Here is a 17,477-nt window from a genome sequence, read left to right as displayed (position 1 = left end):
TTTATCTCGCTATGTTGACAAAATTATCTCGTTATCTGAGGGCAGATCCATGCCACCATACAAACCAGCAATTGAGGAGGCAATTTTTTTACCGAGCTAAATGTATTCTCTTTCTTTCCCAGCATATACACATTCTTGTGGGGAAAAGTTCTTCTTTGGTTGAATGGGGATGTTTACCAAGGTATCTCTCTTAATATGCCTTTCTATTGGGAATAATTATCACTGTTCGTTGGCTTAATCTCTATCTAGCCTGTTTTGTGGAGAATATTTATCACTTTTCTAAAGTTTGTGGGGAATATTTACAACTTTTCTAAAGTTTGTGGGGAATTAGTATCTATATACAACCTGTCTTGTGGGGAATATTTATCACTTTTCTAAAGTTTGAGGGGAATTAGTATTTCTATAAAACCTGTCTTGTGGAGAATATTTATCACTTTTCTAAAGTTTGAGGGGAATTAGTATTTCTATAAAACTTGTCTTGTGGAGAATATTTATCACTTTTCTAAAGTTTGTGGGGAATTAGTATCCCTATATTCATCCTATCTTGTGGGGAATATTTTCGATGGAAGGTTTTACTGTGTAGAGATGATACAACCCTGTCACAATGATCAAATAATCTGGGGCAAAAAAGGAAAATTTGCCCAGGCATCATTCCCACTTAAGGTCGTAGAAAAATGTCATTTTGTACTTCAGGAAAGTATCATAGACATAGCCAATCTAGTACACAATGTACCCCTGTGATTGTCGTAAATAAATGAAAACAACAGGCCATCAATATAATTGTGTTAACATTTCTTTAATATTCTTTAATCACAAAATGACAGATAAGAAATCGAGTTAGAAAAAGCAAAGAACCAATAGTTCTTAATTGTCTTGGTAGTTTCAACTTCCACAAATAACAATTTGTGAAACATTCCGAAACTTAGATCATGTTGACAACGAGAGCGGAATGTTTATACCCATGCTCCGAACTTCCCGCGTAGGAATATTCTGTTACAGAAAGCTTATCTGCTAGCTATTAGTCTACAGAATCAAAACAGACTTCTTATCATTTTCTTTTTAAACACCGGTCATATTGAAATATTTTTGGAACTAAGCTAAATCCTCATTGTAACAATTTTCTTTAAATCAATTTTAACCGACATCCTTGGATTTAGGAGAGTTATCTCCCCTTTCATGGTTTGTATCAGGTGACTCGTTGACATTACTTCCCGACATCGTGGAGTTGCTTCCCTTTAAATCATTATCTTCATTGACATCATGTGACATGGTGACATTAGCTGATGTATCAATGTCATTTCTCAGTTCACAGTCATTTGTTGGTGAATCGCGGAAACTGACATTGCCTGATGTAATGTCATTGTCTTCCATTGTTTCAAAATCACCTATGACACTGTCTTCCAGATGAGAGTTATCCCCCTTTACCCCGGCTTGAGAAGCATCACCAGAGGCAGCCTTTTCCTTTGCTTCAGTTCTGAACAAAAAATAAACAAATGCACTGTGAATATAATCTATTCAAAAAAGATGAACAACTTGTACATTAGTGTATATACTTTTTTATATTTAAAAAAATAATTCCCAGTTCTACAAAAATAATTTGATGTGCCTTAGTTTTATTGCAATGTTAAATTTAAAAGATACATCAAGAGCATTCTGAGAAAAAACAATGGCAACTTCAACAGTCTTTTTTGGGGTTATTTTTCCAAATCAGTAACAGAATTGAACATGCATATCTACTCACCATAAATAAAATTTGGGAAAAAGATTTGTAAAATAAACATTCAGAAATGGTGAAAGCAAACTTCATTTTCCAAATCCAAGATAATGACCTGTCACATCTACATGGACAATGAACGGATGACAGACTAAGGATAAATAAGGATGAAGGGAAGAAGAGAGATTTGAACATCATCTAATAATGGTGGAATCAAAACTTGTTTTAAAAAAAGCTACATACCTTTTCAATAAATTAGCTTGTTCTTTTTTAAGTCTATATTTCCTTCTTTCGTGCCTCTTACTTTTGAGATGACCTGGATAAAAGACAGAGATATCCATTATAATGATGATCAGTGATTTTTTCAACAAGATTCAATTTCTCCACTTGATGCGATATTCATTTGAAGCACCATGCATCAAGTATGTTGAAGTGAGTAGTCCCTGATGAATCAAATGTTAAGTAAATTTAATAACTCATGCCACAATCAAGTTCATCACTTTTGTGGAGTTACCTCCCTTTACCATCAGTTGTGTCACACATGACTTATGACACAGAATCTTCCGAGCTATATTAAGACAGTGAAAAATAAATATTGAAGGTCAGGTAATACTAATTATCCCCTATATTCTCTATATAAGTGTATTTTCAAACATCACAGAAATTTGTGCAACTGGATTAAACACATGATTGGTCAATGTACCTTGTAACAATTTACGTAGCTAGCTTGTATAACAGTTGAATATACTCAAGGTGGAATTTATTGATTGAGATGATCAAATCAAATTGATGATGTTTTTACTCCCACAAACTAATTTTTTGTCAGAAAGAGTCACGTGTACTCATGGGATCACAAGAAGAGGTCCCATTAAAGTGTGAAGTTTGACTTTGGAATGAAATGCCACTGTCACAGGTAGGATATAGGAAAAAATTAAATTTGAAACAGAAATATAAGTACTAAACTGCTTTCTATGGAAAGTTATTGTCCTGTAAATCTCACAGGATTAGACAAATTAATCATATTACACGTCATTCAATTTGTCTGCAATTTCTTGAGAATTATAGAACCATAAATTTCATGGAAGGGAACTAAAATAGACAATTTACCAAGAGAAATCTGACTAGACAATGACCATACAACAGTTATTTTTTCATTAATTTATTAAATTTATTATATTTATTCCTTTATCTATTATTCAACTTGTATTTATTTTATTTATCTATTTATTTATTTATTTAGTCATTATCTTTTATTCAAATTGTCCCAGATAATGACTACAATATATACTTACGGTTCCACTCATCTGACGTGTAGAACATGCGACCATCATTACAGATGTCACAGACTTCATGTACAAGGTAGTTATCAGTCTCTTCTGAAGGGATCGGGGCATGACGGGGTTCTCTCCCCTTCAACAACAAAAAAACATACTGTACCCATTGAATGCATGAGATAAGGGAGGTAACCAACTGTAAATTTCAAAGAATCCCTGCTAGTTTTAATAATTTTCTGATTTTCCCCCTTTTTTAAACCTTTTAATTTACTCTGAATATACCATGACACCCATTAAAACCAGAAGAATTTTTTACTGTTTTTTTTTCCTTGATGAAATTAAAACAATTTTTTTCTATTAAATAAACTGCAGGATTTCTTTACATTTTTCTTAGCAAAAGCTTTGTTTCGGTGGGATAGTGAGCTGTGATGGTACAATTCTATTTTTAGTAACAGTGGCTTAAACCCTTGACTGATCGTATCTAAATGTGTCTAAGATAAACGTGTTAAGTTTTATCAAAATCTGTCAATAAGTCGGCTCACTAGATGAACAGTAAGAATCTCGATAGCCTGTAATTTTACCTGTATAATATTGTTGAGAATCTCTATAGCCTGTAAGTTTACCTGTAAAATATTGTTGAGAATCTCGATATACTGTAATTTTACCTGTAAAATATTGTTGAGAATCTCTATAGCCTGTAATTTTACCTGTAAAATGTTGAGAATCTCTATAGCCTGTAATTTTACCTGTAAAAAAAATGTTGAGAATCTCTATAGCCTGTAATTTTACCTGTAAAATATTGTTGAGAATCTCTATAGCCTGTAATTTTACCTGTAAAATATTGTTGAGAATCTCTATAGCCTGTAATTTTACCTGTAAAATATCCGTTAGTACATCCACAGCTGGTGTTTTCACACGGTCCTCCCATTGAGAGACATCAGAGACATCCAGTCCATATACAGGTAATGTGTTAGCGCCTCGGCCTGGACAATATATAGGTGAAAGTGTGGAGTATAGGTCACCTTACTAGGTCAGAGGTCACCTTACTAGGTCAGAGGTCACCTTACAAGGTCAGAGGTCACCTTACAAGGTCAGAGGTCACCTTACAAGGTCATAGGTCACCTTACTAGGTCAGAGGTCACCTTACTAGGTCATAGGTCACGTTAATAGGTCATAGGTCACCTTACTAGGTCATGGTCAATTTAATAGGTCATAGGTCACCTTACTAGGTCATAGGTCACTTTAATAGGTCATAGGTCACCTTACTAGGTCAAAGGTCACCTTACTAGGTCATAGGTCAATTTTATAGGTCATAAGTCACCTTACAAGGTCATAGGTCACTTTAATAGGTCATAGGTCACTTTACTAGGTCATAGGTCACCTTAATATAACTCAGACTAGCAGAAGTTTCCCTTAAGCCTAGTGGTAGGATGTCTGCTCAGAGAGCAAAAAGGTCATTTGTTCAAAGCCCAGCAGTGACAAGATATTTCTCATAACAATTTCCTATTACATCTTTGGAGTCATTGACCACTACAAATTTATTAGCTACATGTATTGGATTACAATTCACAAAAAATAAATTAATAAAAAAAAAATGTCCAGAGGGCCTGCATTGTTCAACTGTATATAATTATTTCAGCAACTTGGGAAAATATTCTTATTGACAGTAACATTACAAAAATGTCCATATATTACAGCAATACCGCATATTATTTAGCAAAAGAACTAACGGTAAATAGTTTGTAACCCTTTGATGTCCCGCACAACTCGGCGACTCTCAGAAGGCAAACGTTTCTGATTGGTTGACCAATCAGTGAAACGCTACAAGTTCAAATACAAACGTACAATGTACTTGCAGTTTTGCAAGTAGGCGGGGCTAAAAAAAGTCGGTCAAAATTTCCGAATCGTTTTTTTCAAAATTGATTTTTTATGCAAGCACCTAGAATTGTTTTTAACATGTAGTTTTAAAATGGTGTTTTCATCAAGTGTTTAACATATCACAATCACATTTTAAGTAGCGAGTAGCTTAAAAGTACGCGTTGATTTGCAGAATTTTTGAAAAGAATAAGAGGGAAAGAGTGTTAGATAGGCTTTTATAACCATATAAAAAAATCAAATATTCTTTTAATAGATAAGCCTACACAATAAGTTTAAAATCTTATATCACAGAACGAAACATGATAAATATAAAAAAAGACTTGAGTTATGACACTTGCTTGTATGGCATTTTGGCCATAAACTTGGATAGTCTATTATAACTATTTTAAATGTAACCTGTTTTTGTTACTATTTTTTAAAAAAATTGTGAGAATGACGAAAACGTTTCGGAATATCAAAATATTAGAAACAATAACTACAATAATCCGTTTACTTTGTATTGTTCATTAACTGCGTTGAACTTGAGGTCCAATTTAAATATTTAAATATCCAATATTTCGATAATACTGGTGGATGTCAGCCAATGATATTTCACGCAATGCATCGGAGATGATGGTCATTACTATTTGGTTATTGGCATATTGCCGTGAAAAATCACATTACTGTTGAATTTTATTATTATTCAAGATTTCATTAAAAAAATTATCATGTTAATTGTAGAAACACTTCTACAATGAACTGCATTGAAGTATCCCGATCCACGGTTCAGAATAGAAATTAGGGACGAGCACAGCAACCCTCCGTCATAACGACATCAAAGAAACACGTGTATTGCACGTGATACCAGGAACATGTATACGTCGCTGATTTATCCGACCTCACATTCCCTCTTGAAAGAAAACATTGTTGTAGCATCTTGATCATGTTAAAAAAATCTTGTTTCGATCGGCGTCAGAGATATCCTCGACTATAACCTACAGTAACATTGTAAGTGAAGAATCGAGGATTTGCATTCCATTATAAATATAAAATAAAGTTGTCAAAAGTTACACGCAAGACAAATTAAAGTGAAAAAAAGTTTATCTGTGATATAGTGTGTAAGGTTTACATTTTGTAAGATGGGTAGGATTTCGCGTATTTAAAAAAAATCCTGTAGGAGAACACAAGTACTAAAAGTTTTCCTATGGCACACTCTAGGATAATAGTCTTGTCTATAATGATATTTACCGAGAAAAAATCACCCCAGTACCTATATTGGACCTTACCGTCGTTAATACTAACGAGACCCTATGTATCACGGAAAGCGTATTGTGATCGTAACCCCACGAGTATCGATGATGATACCACTTCATATTTGTACCTCTATACCAGAAATAGTCATGGTTTGATTAAAGAAGAACACGAATCTTAGTCATAGACGTTGTGTAAATTATTTTAATGGCTATCGACTGTGCTGTTACGTGTTGGTTTGACGTCGATATTTGTACACGTATTCTTGACCGTCGATGTGAAGCATTATTCAATTCAGTATATTCTTTTTAATTCCATCCAAAATGGAGCAACACTGAATACAATACAAACACATGAAAATAGAGTGGCCAACAGACAGGTAACTGACATGAGATTACATATACATGAACATATGGTATACATTTTTTAATTACATGTATGATACCCGATATATATACACGGTTTGTGACTTCGCTAAATTGACAGTGCTTCAATAATATCGTTACAAGACCCTGAACAGGAACTAATGCATGATGAAACAAATAGCCTTACGCCAAAACCGTCAGGTGGAAGAATTCGATGTGATACGCGTGTAACACTGACGAGTCCTTTAATTTGTAGTCGACTCCGATGGGTAGGATGTTGCGATTCGTTAGTGAGCTCGTCTCTGGAATTTAACGTGATTCATGTAACTTTTCCTAATGGACCGATGAATCGGTACCCTTTGATTTCACTTGAATGTAAATAACCAAAATTTTGAAAGTGATTTTTAACTTTTGGGTAAAACTGTCAAATTCATGATAATTGGTCCTTTATGTAAAAAGACAAAATCCGGTTAAATACCAAATAATTTCAAACTCGTGTTTCATCGATGAATTTCGCGGGTAAACCCCGCCTACTCGAAACACTACACCGATATCGTACCCCAATCGGACGTTTGTATTCGAACTGGCGATGTACACTGATTGGTCAACCAATCAGAAACGTTTTGCCTGCTGAGAGTCGCCGAGTTGTGTGGGACATCAAAGGGATCCAAACTATTTACCGTTAGTTCTTTTGCTAAATAATATGCGGTATTGCTGTAGTATCTGGTTCTCAGGAACATTAAGAGAAGAAAACTTTTGTAATATTTAATTTCCAGGAGGTAAAGATGATTCAGCTGAAAAAGATTCAGTTTCAATATCACTTGTTACCCTATACAGCCCTATCCCTCTGCACCATAGCATAAACTCATCCGCACAAAATTCTCACAGTTTACGAGGACATTTTTAGAGTTTCTGGTGTTACCTACGTCTGATGTATCTGTTGCGGATGTGCTTCACCTGATACTTGGCGTAGGCGCGCGTTCTTTTCTTGAGATTTTCTACCCCTGTAAAACAAAATCAGTACAATTAAATACTTAGCAATATTTCCATTTGTCACCAAGTTTCAGGTCAATACAGGTAACTGTCAACAGTGTGTGAAAGTCGTAGTATTAGGTAAAACAACTATTCATGGGTGATTTTTAAGCCTCAAACATTGTGGCATCATTGTCTTCTATATTCAGGGCTTTTCTCACTGGTTTGGGAAGGGGCCTTTTTGTCTCATTTCGGGAAGAATATTGCCCAAAAAGCCATCAGAAAAAGCCCTGAATATTTCAGTTGTTTTTTTTAATGTAAACTTAAGTTATTTCATAACAATTATGAAACAAGCTATACCAAATGATATTAATCACTCTTGTTGTCGTAGGTGGAATCGTGTGAGGAAACCAAAGTACCCGGAGAAAACACACTTGGTTAGGCACGTGACCCCCATACCTTTCAACATCTGATCTGGGAATCGAACCCTGGCCACTTAGGTGAAAGTGTGTTACTAGTGTGCCGCCCAACCACCCAAAGTTGTTTTTTTTCTGACTAAAGATACTAATTCATAATATCAAAATAATACTATTCCACTGATCCACAAAGTAAACATTGTATGAACCACACAATACAGTAATATACACTACAAAGGATTCTGATGATCTGCTATCCTGTCCTACCTTCTTTAAAGAGTTGCTTCCCTTTGTCTGTGGTTTGCTCCTCCTTTGACAATATGAGGAAGTTGTGGAATTCCTTGAAGCCGATACTCTGGAATATCCCATGTGTGTAGTCCGGCACACTGTTCTAACAGAAAAGTTTTCCATTACATAATGTAACTAGCTCAGTCTCAAAGACACAGCAATTGATGTACCAACATTTCTTATCAAAAATGAATGACGATACACATACTATGTATTTGGTGGAAGTTTCTGTCACCAAAGCAAATCACAATTTTTAATTAGGTGGAACAATTAAAGAGCAAATTTAAGAATGTCTATATATCCCTAACTAAATTTCATGTAACTCTGGGTTGCGAAAAATGCTTAATGGCATTAATCCCTGACCGATCTAAATCGTCCAGAGGTCAACATAACATGCAAATGAGGCTTCTATATAAGGCTTCCTGATCTCACTGGTCAATGGTATCTATATAGATGGTCAGTAGTATTTATGTAGACAGTCAGTGGTATCTATGTAGGTGGTCAGTGGTATCTATGTAGACGGTCAATGGTATCTATATAGATGGTCAGTAGTATCTATGTAGATGGTCAGTGGTATCTATGTAGATGGTCAGTGTGGTATCTATGTAGACGGTCAGTGGTATCTATGTAGACGGTCAGTGGTATCTATGTAGACGGTCAGTGGTATCTATGTAGACAGTCAGTGGTATCTATATAGACAGTCAGTGGTATCTATGTAGACGGTCAGTGGTATCTATGTAGACGGTCAGTGGTACCTATATAGATGGTCAGTGGTATCTATATAGATGGTCAGTGGTATCTATGTAGATGGTCAGTAGTATTTATGTAGACGGTCAGTGGTATCTATATAGACGGTCAGTGGTATCTATGTAGACGGTCAGTAGTATCTATGTAGACGGTCAGTGGTATCTATGTAGATGGTCAGTGTAATCTATGTAGACGGTCAGTAGTATCTATGTAGACGGGCAGTGGTATCTATGTAGATGGTCAGTAGTATCTATGTAGACGGTCAGTGGTATCTATGTAGACGGTCAGTGGTATCTATGTAGACGGTCAGTGGTATCTATGTAGACGGTCAGTGGTATCTATGTAGGTGGTCAGTGGTATCTATGTAGACGGTCAATGGTATCTATGTAGACGGTCATTGGTATCTATGTAGACGGTCAGTAGTATTTATGTACATGCTCAGTGGTATCTATGTAGATGGTCAGTGGTATCTATGTAGACGGTCATTGGTATCTATGTAGACGGTCAGTAGTATCTATCTAGATGGTCAGTAGTATCTATGTAGACGGTCAGTGGTATCTATGTAGACGGTCAGTAGTATCTATGTAGATGGTCAGTGGTATCTATGTAGATGGTCAGTGGTATCTATGTAGACGGTCAGTGGTATCTATGTAGACGGTCAGTAGTATCTATGTAGACGGTCAGTGGTATCTATGTAGACGGTCAGTGGTATCTATGAAGACGGTCAGTGGTATCTATGAAGACGGTCAGTGGTATCGATGTAGACGGTCAGTGGTATCTATGTAGACGGTCAGTGGTATCTATGTAGATGGTCAATGGTATCTATGTAGACGGTCAGTGGTATCAATGTAGATGGTCAATGGTATCTATGTAGACGGTCAGTGGTATATATATTATGTAGATGGTCAGTGGTATCTATGTAGACGGTCAGTAGTATCTATGTAGATGGTCAGTTTACCTTTCCTCCTTTAAGCGGTCAGCGTTATACTGTTGATGGAAGTCCTGTAACTCGTCCACCAGGCCACGTTCTATCATTGTGTCCACTCGCCGGTCAGTCCTCTTGCCAAGCTCTAAAGTAAAGGTTACATATATGAGCTTTAGTAAATTTTCCTCATACGTTCTTGGTAACCTTACTTTTTTTATTTACACAGCATTGTAAGGGTACATGGCTCCAAAGAAAGAAAAAAAGAAAGAAACAATAAAGGGACAAAGAAAGAAAGAAAGAGAGAAAGAAAGAAAGGATAAAGGGACAAAAAAGAAAGAAATGGTAAAGAAAGAAAGAAAGAAATGATAAAGGGAAAAAAAGAAAGAAGGAAACAATAAAGGGACAAAGAAAGAAAGAAGGACAGAAACAATAAAGGGACAAAGAAAGAAGAGGACAGAACATAAAGGACAAGAAGAAACGATAAAGGAACAGACAGACCAACATAGTTATGATTCCACTATACCTTCATCATTTAACTATAAAAGGTAATTTAAACTAGATGTGATGCAACATTACATTGAAATGGTTTAATTTGGAAAAAGTATATAACTGTAGTTTATTTTCTTGAATCATTCTTATAGATTTACCTAATATTATTAGGATGCCCAAATATTATACCAGAATCATAAACTACATAAGAGTTATCTCCCCTCCACCAGTTTTACCATTTAAAGATCATTACCTGGAAGGTCACTCTGAAGCCAGAAGACACAGGTGTGGTGGAACCTTAGGGGGCCACTCGGGGCCTGGTTAGACAGCTGGCTCCTCTGGGCCCTATACACACTGCTCAAGGTCACATTGTGGGTGTCATACATCTCAAGCGCCCTGAAATATAAGGACAGGGATTCAAGACACAGCCAAACTTGTCTAACTTTTAAAAGTAGATAACATACACCATTCTGTAGTCAGCAACATGATCTACAGCATAAAACAAGTGCTGTTCAAATATGGAAAAGATGTTATGATGAGAGTACAATGCAATTTTATTGATTTGCTTAAATGTTATGCACAAGTGATTTTTTTAATTCTACCCTGTAAGTCATAACTGAATTCCTCGAAAGTGAAACTGTATTTAATGTTCTTTTGAAATCCAATACTTAAAATTAATTGAATTATGGAATTTTGTGCCTCCCCACCCAGATTCAGATTTTTTTTACTTTTCTTTCGGCCTTTTGTAGGTTTTTTTTTTTGTCACTTCATAAGTATCAACACTTTAGATCCTTAGCATCACTGACGAGTCCAAAAGGACAAAACAGCTGTAAGATGCAGAATACTGTTGTTTCATACATTATTTGTTATATTGTGGCCTCAGACAACAGTTCATCGGGATGGTCACATCACCTCGGGTGACTGTTGGCTGACATTAAAGGAATGAAACAACTGTTCTGTTACCTGAATAATCATAGAGTCGGTAACAATTTAAATAAATTTTGGCTTTATGGTTAAAATCCAATTTGTATTTGAATCAATAGGAGACTCTAGAAAGTTTTGTCAGAATTAATCTAATACTATTTATTTTTCCTGACTTTATTTTGCAGACTAATATCAACTGTAAACAAAATATATAAATATCTTTTGTCAACTGTTTTGTGTTCATCAATTCATTTAACAAAATATCTTGTATCCAAATTTTTTTTAACCTGAATATTTTTTACAACTATTTTGTGTCCATTGTATCATTTACCTGACAACCTTGTGTTGATTATTTCTTTTACCAGGCGAACTTGTGTTCATTGTTCCATTCATCTATGCCGACCTTGTGTTGATTGTTTCGTTTACCTGACGACCTTGCATCGATTGTTTCGTTTACCTGACGACCTTGCGTCGATTGTTTCGTTTACCTGACGACCTTGCGTCGATTGTTTCGTTTACCTGACGACCTTCCGTCGATTGTTTCGTTTACCTGACGACCTTGTGTCGATTGTTTCATTTACCTGACGACCTTGCATCGATTGTTTCTGTTACCTGACGACCTTGCGTCGATTGTTTCGTTTACCTGACGACCTTGCATCGATTGTTTATTTTACCTGACGACCTTGCGTCGATTGTTTCGTTTACCTGACGACCTTGCGTTGATTGTTTCGTTTTGACCCTGCATCAATTGTTTCGTTTACCTGACGACCTTGTGTCGATTGTTTCATTTACCTGACGACCTTGCATCGATTGTTTCTTTACCTGACGACCTTGCGTCGATTGTTTCGTTTACCTGACGACCTTGCATCGATTGTTTCATTTACCTGACGACCTTGCATCGATTGTTTCATTTACCTGACGACCTTGCGTCGATTGTTTCGTTTACCTGACGACCTTGCGTGGATTGTTTCGTTTACCTGACGATCGTGCATGGATTGTTTCGTTAACCTGACGACCTTGCGTCGATTGTTTCGTTTACCTGACGACCTTGCGTCAATTGTTTCGTTTACCTGATGACCTTGCGTCGATTGTTAGGATGAAGGGTCAGTGCCATTTCGGGGTCCACCTCCTTCAGACGTGCGTACAATACATCTGACTCTATCCCATGGTACTTCTCCTGATCCGACAACATCCCGTCTCCGTATTCATGAAGTCTTCTTTTAATCGCATTTGTCCCCGTTTTTGTATCACGTTCTTCAATATCTTCACCAGATCCTGAGCTTCCATCTGTATCCTGGTTACTATGGAGACGTGATGATCCCTCTACCCTGTCCTCTGAATTATCTGAATGAAGGGGAGATAACCCTGTTTTTCCTGACAAATCTACAGGTGGGTCAGCCTGGGAAACCTTCTGTCGTTTGGCGGGACTTTGACTCTCCTTAATTGCCTTCTCAATGTCCTGTTAAAAGACAAATCATTGTGATATATAGATCTTCATTTGATTGAATTCGAGGGCGACTTTCTACTTCTGCTTACAAGATACAAGAGGCCAAATGGACCTGTATCGCTCACCTGGTTCTACAACAACTTTGAAATTGATTGAGGTCATTTCTGCAGATACTATGCTGATTTACACTTTATTCAAATATCAGAGAAGGCTAGGTTTATTCATGTCAATAAATATTCTAGTCCTTCATTCCAGCATGCTATCGGCCTAATATCAGGTCTCGGAGACTCTTGGCTATCGAGAAATCATTGTTTAAAGATTTAAACCTATTTCCCCCCTGTGACCTCTAATGTAGGTCAAGGTTATTTATTCTTCAAATTTGGTAGCCCTTCATACCAGCATGCTACAGGCCCAATATCAAGTCTCTGGGCCTCTCGGTGATTGAGAAGAAGTCGTTTGAAGACTTAAGCCTATTTGACCCATGCCGAAAGACAGACACCACACTTGCCCTTTAGCTTATAAATGAGATTTCAATGAAATCACGACACATTTCACTCTGAGAAGATAAAAATCAGATACCAATGAAATCGAAACAAAATGAACTATTTAAATGAACACATCAACCATATTACACAGGAACCACAACTATTATGCAGGAAAGATATTTCATGTTGAAGAGTCACTTCTTTGGAGGTAGTGTATTTATCCTGTTTTAAGGATTGGGGGAAGGGGGAGGGAGACGGGTAATATATATGATTCAGTTTTGCTTTAAGGTAGGGAGTAAATACACTGTACATAAAACATTAATCTTTCAAATTTGATTGGTCAACAATTTACTTTAATCAAACTTATAATCACTTTTCAGAAAAGATCACAATCCTAATTCTGGTATTAAACCTTGCTTAAAATGTAAATTATATCAAGCTTATTATGGGCAAAACATTTTTTTCCCAATGCTATCCTTGTATGAAAATATTTTTAAAAAATGTATTAATTTTACAAAAATGACACTGTTAATGCATTTTTCAAATTAACTGGCTCAGGGTTGATAAAACTAAAACAGTTATAAATAGCAAAATAGTCTCTGGTCAAAGTGACGGTTGAATTTTCAAAGTGTATACAGCCCACACATGACGCATAAGCAGCAAAAACCATGAAGACATAGGAAGCCCACACAATGGAGTGACCATTTGTATTTCTAGATGAACGAAACGATGATTTCCTCCAGATGTGTATTGGTGGAAAGGGTCACTGTGTTGAATCTGAAGGATGTTTTACACCAGGGCCCAGAACAAAATATGCCGTAAAAACATCTATCAAGGCTGGTAAGGGTCGGTGATGACATACACGCTCCAAAACATGCCAAATTCCTAACGGGATAATAGCTTCCACAGGGGGCCTGGGACCCAAAGACGTGGGGGGGGGGAACACAAATGTCCTCTGTACAACCTAATGTTTCAGCTTAGTCAGGTCTAGGACCCCAGGACGGGGACACAAACGTCCTCTGTAAAACCTCATGTTCCTAGCTTAGTCAGGCCTAGGATCCAGAGACAGGGAACACAAATGTCCTCTGTACAACCTAATGTTCCTAGCTTAGTCAGGCCTGGGACCCCAGGACAGGGACACAAACGTCCTCTGTAAAACCTCATGTTCCTAGCTTAGTCAGGCCTAGGATCCAGAGACAGGGAACACAAATGTCCTCTGTACAACCTAATGTTCCTAGCTTAGTCAGGCCTGGGACCCCAGGACAGGGACACAAACGTTCTCTGTACAACCTAATGTTCCTAGCTTAGTCAGGCCTGGGACCCCAGGACAGGGACACAAACGTTCTCCGTAAAACCTCATGTTCCTAGCTTAGTCAGGTCTGGGACCCCAGGACGGGAACACAAACGTCCTCTGTAAAACCTCATGTTCCTAGCTTAGTCAGGTCTAGGACCCCAGGACAGGGACACAAACGTCCTCTGTAAAACCTCAAGTTCCTAGCTTAGTCAGGTCTGGGACCTCGAGACGTGGAACACAAATGTCCTCTGTAAAACCTCGAGACGTAGAACACAAACGTCCTCTGTAACACCTCGAGACGTTGAACACAAACGTCCTCTGTAAAACCTCATGTTCCTAGCTTAGTCAGGCCTAGGACCACAAGACAGGGAACACAAATGTCCTCTGTACAACCTAATGTTTCAGCTTAGTCAGGCCTGGGACCCCAGGACGTGGAACACAAACGTCCTCTGTAAAACCTCATGTTCCTAGCTTAGTCAGGCCTAGGATCCAGAGACAGGGAACACAAATGTCCTCTGTACAACCTAATGTTCCTAGCTTAGTCAGGCCTAGGACCCCAAGACAGGGAACACAAACGTCCTCTGTAAAACCTCATGTTTCTAGCTTAGTCAGGCCTGGGACCAAAGGACGGGAACACAAACGTCCTCTGTACAACCTAATGTTCCTAGCTTAGTCAGGTCTGGGACCCAAGGACGGGAACACAAACGTCCTCTGTAAAACCTCATGTTCCTAGCTTAGTCAGGTCTGGGACCCCAGGACGTGGAACACAAACGTCCTCTGTAAAACCTCATGTTCCTAGCTTAGTCAGGCCTGGGACCCCGAGACGTGGAACACAAACGTCCTCTGTAAAACCTCATGTTCCTAGCTTAGTCAGGCCTGGGACCCCAGGACAGGGACACAAACGTCCTCTGTAAAACCTTATGTTCCTAGCATAGTCAGGCCTGGGACCCCAGGACGTGGAACACAAACGTCCTCTGTAAAACCTCATGTTCCTAGCTTAGTCAGGCCTGGGACCCGAGACCTGGAACACAAACGTCCTCTGTACAACCTCATGTTCCTAGCTTAGTCAGGCCTGGGACCCCTGGACGTGGAACACAAACGTCCTCTGTAAAACCTCGTGTTCCTAGCTTAGTCAAACGGTAAAAGAATCTCTCCATAGTTCTATCGTGTTTAACACTAATTTTCATAATCTTTATGATATGAATTGTCGCTACAAATTTGCTTTAATACTTAGAATTGATCACTTTAAAATTCAAATTGTAATCAATTGATTTTACTGAAACTTAATTTTTACAATTGTAATCAGTTCATTGTCCCTGAAATACCATCATTAACGTAATGAATCGGTCGTCCCTACAACTTTACTATTACAATCAACAGTAATCAATTAATCGTCCAGGAATTGAGGTTAGCAGAAACAGTTGAAATTTTCTAAAATTACAAGAGATCCCAGAGGGATCTTGGCGCCCACCATTGAATGATCTTTATAGGTTCCATGTCAGATTGATCTTTTCTCTACTTTTCCCTTCCTCTAAGTCTTACTTATCTGTGTAAATTCAGAAACAGCCCTCTAGTACTTTTCAAACAAGGGGAACCTATATATAAAATTTAAGATTTGGTGATAACGGCTGTATGTCGGCCATGTTGTTTTCGGATTGGTCCCAAAATGCAACACCAGGGACCAAGGGGAACTTACATATGAAATTTGAGAAAGATCCCTTCAGTACCTTCTGTAAAATAGCGATAACAAACTTCAATTGTCAAAATACAAAATGGCTGCCTGTCGGCCAGGTTGTTTTCTGACTGGTCTCAAAATCCAATATGCATAACTAGGCACAGAGGGCAACCTACAAATGAAATTTCAGAAAGATCCCTTTATTAGTTTTTGAGAAATAGCGATAACAAACTTCAATTGTCAAAATCCAAGATGGCTGCCAGTCGGCCATGTTGTATTCCGATTGGTCTCAAAATGCAATATGCATAACTAGGCACCAAGGGGAACCTATATATGAAATTTGAGAAAGATCACTTCAGTACTTTCTGAGAAATAGCGATAACAAACTTCAATTGTCAAAATCCAAGATGGCTGCCTGTCGGCCATGTTGTTTATCCGATTAGTCTCAAAATGCAATATGCGTAACTAGGCACTGAGGGGAACCTACATATGAAATTGGAGAAAGATTTCTTAAGCACTTTCTTAGAAATAGCGATAACAAGTTTCAATTGTCAAAATCTAAGATGGCTGCCTGTCGGCCATGTTGTTTTCCGATTAGTCTCAAAATGCAATATGCATAACTAGGCACCGAGGGGAACCTACATATGAAATTTGAGAAAGATCCCTTTATTATTTTCTGAGTAATAGCTATAACAAACTTCAATTGTCAAAATCCAAGATGGCTGCCTGTCGGCCATGTTGTTTTCCGATTGGTCTCAAAATGCAATATGCATAACTAGGCACCAGGAGGAACCTACATATGAAATTTGAGAAAGATCCCTTCAGTACTTTTTCAGAAATAGCGATAACAAACTTCAATTGTCAAAATCCAAGATGGCTGCCAGTCGACCATGTTGTATTCCGATTGGTCTCAAAATGCAATATGCATAACTAGGCACCAAGGGGAACCTATATATGAAATTTGAGAAAGATCACTTCAGTACTTTCTGAGAAATAGCGATAACAAACTTCAATTGTCAAAATCCAAGATGGCTGCCTGTCGGCCATGTTATTTTCCGATTGGTCTCCAAATGCAATATGCATAACTAAGCACCAAGAGGAACCTACATATGAAATTTCAGAAAGATCCCTTTATTAGTTTTTGAGAAATAGCGATAACAAACTTCAATTGTCAAAATCCAAGATGGCTGCCTGTCGGCCATGTTGTTTTCCGATTGGTCACAAAATGCAATATGCATAACTAGGCACCAAGGGGAACCTATATATGAAATTTGAGAAAGATCCCTTCAGTACTATTTGAGAAATAGCGATAACAAACTTCAATTGTCAAAATCAAAGATGGCTGCCTGTCGGC

General features: G+C 37.6%; 1 protein-coding gene across 1 annotated transcript; it reads right to left on the bottom strand.

The window, feature by feature from the left end:
- Positions 1-771: 771 nt before the first annotated feature.
- On the bottom strand, positions 772-12,681 carry LOC117318415 (tRNA dimethylallyltransferase-like; the record flags this gene model as incomplete). Its single annotated transcript, XM_033873404.1, is given in 9 exon segments — positions 772-1,474; positions 1,958-2,030; positions 3,007-3,124; positions 3,862-3,971; positions 7,388-7,465; positions 8,117-8,235; positions 9,843-9,954; positions 10,552-10,694; positions 12,293-12,681. Coding segments are annotated over 9 exon segments (1,482 nt in total), but the record flags the coding sequence as incomplete, so codon positions are not given.
- Positions 12,682-17,477: the final 4,796 nt, after the last annotated feature.

Source organism: Pecten maximus, unplaced genomic scaffold, assembly GCF_902652985.1.
Source record: "Pecten maximus unplaced genomic scaffold, xPecMax1.1, whole genome shotgun sequence".
NCBI classification, from domain to species: domain Eukaryota; kingdom Metazoa; phylum Mollusca; class Bivalvia; order Pectinida; family Pectinidae; genus Pecten; species Pecten maximus.
This window is presented reverse-complemented; position numbering and strand designations above follow the sequence as displayed.